The sequence below is a fragment of the Ochotona princeps genome, chromosome X (assembly GCF_030435755.1).
Source record: "Ochotona princeps isolate mOchPri1 chromosome X, mOchPri1.hap1, whole genome shotgun sequence".
Taxonomy (NCBI): domain Eukaryota; kingdom Metazoa; phylum Chordata; class Mammalia; order Lagomorpha; family Ochotonidae; genus Ochotona; species Ochotona princeps.
In genome coordinates this window covers 48054970-48057176 of record NC_080865.1, presented here as the reverse complement: position 1 = coordinate 48057176, position 2207 = coordinate 48054970, and the positions used below count along the sequence as shown (strand labels likewise).

At 54.0% G+C, this 2207-nt stretch overlaps 1 protein-coding gene across 1 annotated transcript; it reads left to right on the top strand.

Annotated features, from left to right (window-relative positions):
- Positions 1-1303: 1303 nt before the first annotated feature.
- On the top strand, positions 1304-1961 carry LOC101526833 (melanoma-associated antigen 10-like). Its single transcript, XM_004592811.2, has one exon. The coding sequence runs from the start codon at positions 1306-1308 to the stop codon at positions 1948-1950; it is 645 nt and encodes a 214-aa protein (XP_004592868.2). The 5' UTR covers positions 1304-1305; the 3' UTR covers positions 1951-1961.
- The last annotated feature ends 246 nt before the right edge of the window (positions 1962-2207 follow it).

Genomic DNA, 2207 nt, shown 5'->3' with positions numbered 1-2207 from the left:
ACATGGGATCGTCACGTCCATCTGCATGTACACAGGGAAGTGAGGAGCTTGCTCAGAGGGCATGATATCACCACAGGGAAACTGTTTGGGGGTCTTGTGACATGCCCAGTGTCATCTGGAGGGTCAGGTGGGAATACTGAGGGTTCTCCCAGCTCAGAACACAGATGAGGCCCACACGCCTAGACTCTCCCCCCTGCTACTACTTTGTCATTGGTCAGCATGAGCATTGAGCTAGAGTGTCTGCCTTGGTAACCTTGCTCCAGCTGTTTCTGGTGCCCCTGCTCAGGCATGCTCAGATGGAAGGCCCACACAGACTTTGCTCCCACCTGGAACTGAGATACATTGTCACAGTCGGTAGAGGGATAGACTCCCAGGCACTCTGAGGACCTCAACAACAGGTGCCAAGCAAAGAAGGAATTCTGAACTCCTGCACAGTGGGGACTCAAAGGTTCAGGTGTACCCCCTGTGAGAAATCACATTCGCACAGGGGATTGCTTCAAGTCTGCAGACTGAAATGCCCCACACTTCATCTTGCAGGAGCTCCATCATCTGCCGGAATCTTGGTCTGAGGCAGTCTTCAGGTCACAGGAAGAAAAGGACCAGGCAGTTCCAAGAGTCAAGATGAGGTGCAACCCGTGGAAACGGACCCACAAACAAGGTGACCCCATAGCACCCAACCTTCTCCACCCACCCTCCCTGTTGTCACTATGGGAAACCTGGGCTCCACTGTTGGGGTGGCCACAGCCTGGGGAAGACACGGAGCTCCCTACTTCCTTCCACTTCTCAGGGCACAATCCAAACAGCCACGTGGCATCCTTATGTGCCCTGCTATATTACACAAAGAAAGCCTGTAAGTGGCCTTCATCTCTGCCATCAAGACTGTGGTCCTCAGCTAAGCCACTCACACCCCCTCTTCTTTCTCCAGGCACGTCGTCCACATCGCGCAGCCGTGTGCCAGCTGAACCCAGGACAGGCATGGTTCTTCGTTCTCATAAGTGTCGGCTCTGCAAGCTTGTGGGAGAGCTTGGAGGAGAGGCACCAGAAGGGGGCTTCAAGATAGCTCTGATCGGTGTGAGACAGGGGGATGCTGCCTCTCCCTCCTCTCCTCCGACTTTGCCCACCCAAAGGGAGGTGTCTGCTGCTGGGCCATCCAGCAGTGCTCAGGTCCTTCCAACTACTTGCTCTGTCACTCACCACAGCTGCCCTGCAGGGAGTGAATCCCATGGTAGGGCAGATGCCTCTCAGGAGGAAGGAAGCCCTGAGGCCCTACTCCAGCACGCACTAGATGTGAAAAGGTGTGAGTTGATGCAGTTCCTCCTCCGTAAATATCGGATGAAGGAGCTGTTCACCAGGGCTGAAATGCTGTCTTATGTCATCAGAGAGCACAAAGGGCATTTCCGTGAGATCTTCGGTAAGGTGTTGAATTGCCTACAGGTGGCCCTTGGCATTGATTTGAGGGTAGTAGACCCCATTCAGCACTGCTATGTGCTTGAAACAGCCCTGGGCCTCACCTATGATGGGATGCAGGATCACGATCAGAGCATGCCCAAGACGAGCTTCCTGATCATGGTCCTGGGCCTGATCTTCTCGAAAGGCAACTGTGCCCCTGAGGAGGAGTTGTGGGAATCTCTGAGTGTGATGGATGTGTATGATGGTAGAGAGCACCACCTCTATGGGGAGCCCCGGAAGCTCCTCACGGAGGAGTGGGTGCGGGAAGGGTACGTTGAGTACCGGCTGGTGCCCCACAGTGATCCTGCTCGCTACAAGTTCCTGTGGGGTCCCAGGGCCCATGCTGAAACCACCAAGATGAGAGTGCTGCAGCATTTGGCCAAGTTCAATCAGGTGGATCCCAGATCCTTCTCATCTCTGTATGACGAAGCTTTGAGAGATGAGAATGAGAGGGCCCAGGCAGGGGAGGCCTCTCAGGCAGGTGGGGATGCCAGGGGCTGAGTTAGGCTCTCTTCCAGCAGCTTCTCCCCCACCCCTTTGAATTCCATGTCTATTGTTTAAAGAGACCCGTCCAGGTTCTGAGGGGTGCAAGGGCAGGGTGGGTTAGAGGACACACACTGTGCACCAGTCATGTGATGGTGTTTCATCCGATGGATGTGGAAGTTGATCTCTGTTTTTCACATGTAGTTCCTGACAATCCAATATCAGATCCCTTCCAAGAGGAGGCTGGTGAAATAGTTATTACTAATTTATTGCTG

Coding starts and splice junctions, on each gene's coding strand:
- LOC101526833 (XM_004592811.2), top strand. CDS start 1,306: ATGCAGTTCCTCCTCCGTAAATATCGGATGAAGGAGCTGTTCACCAGG.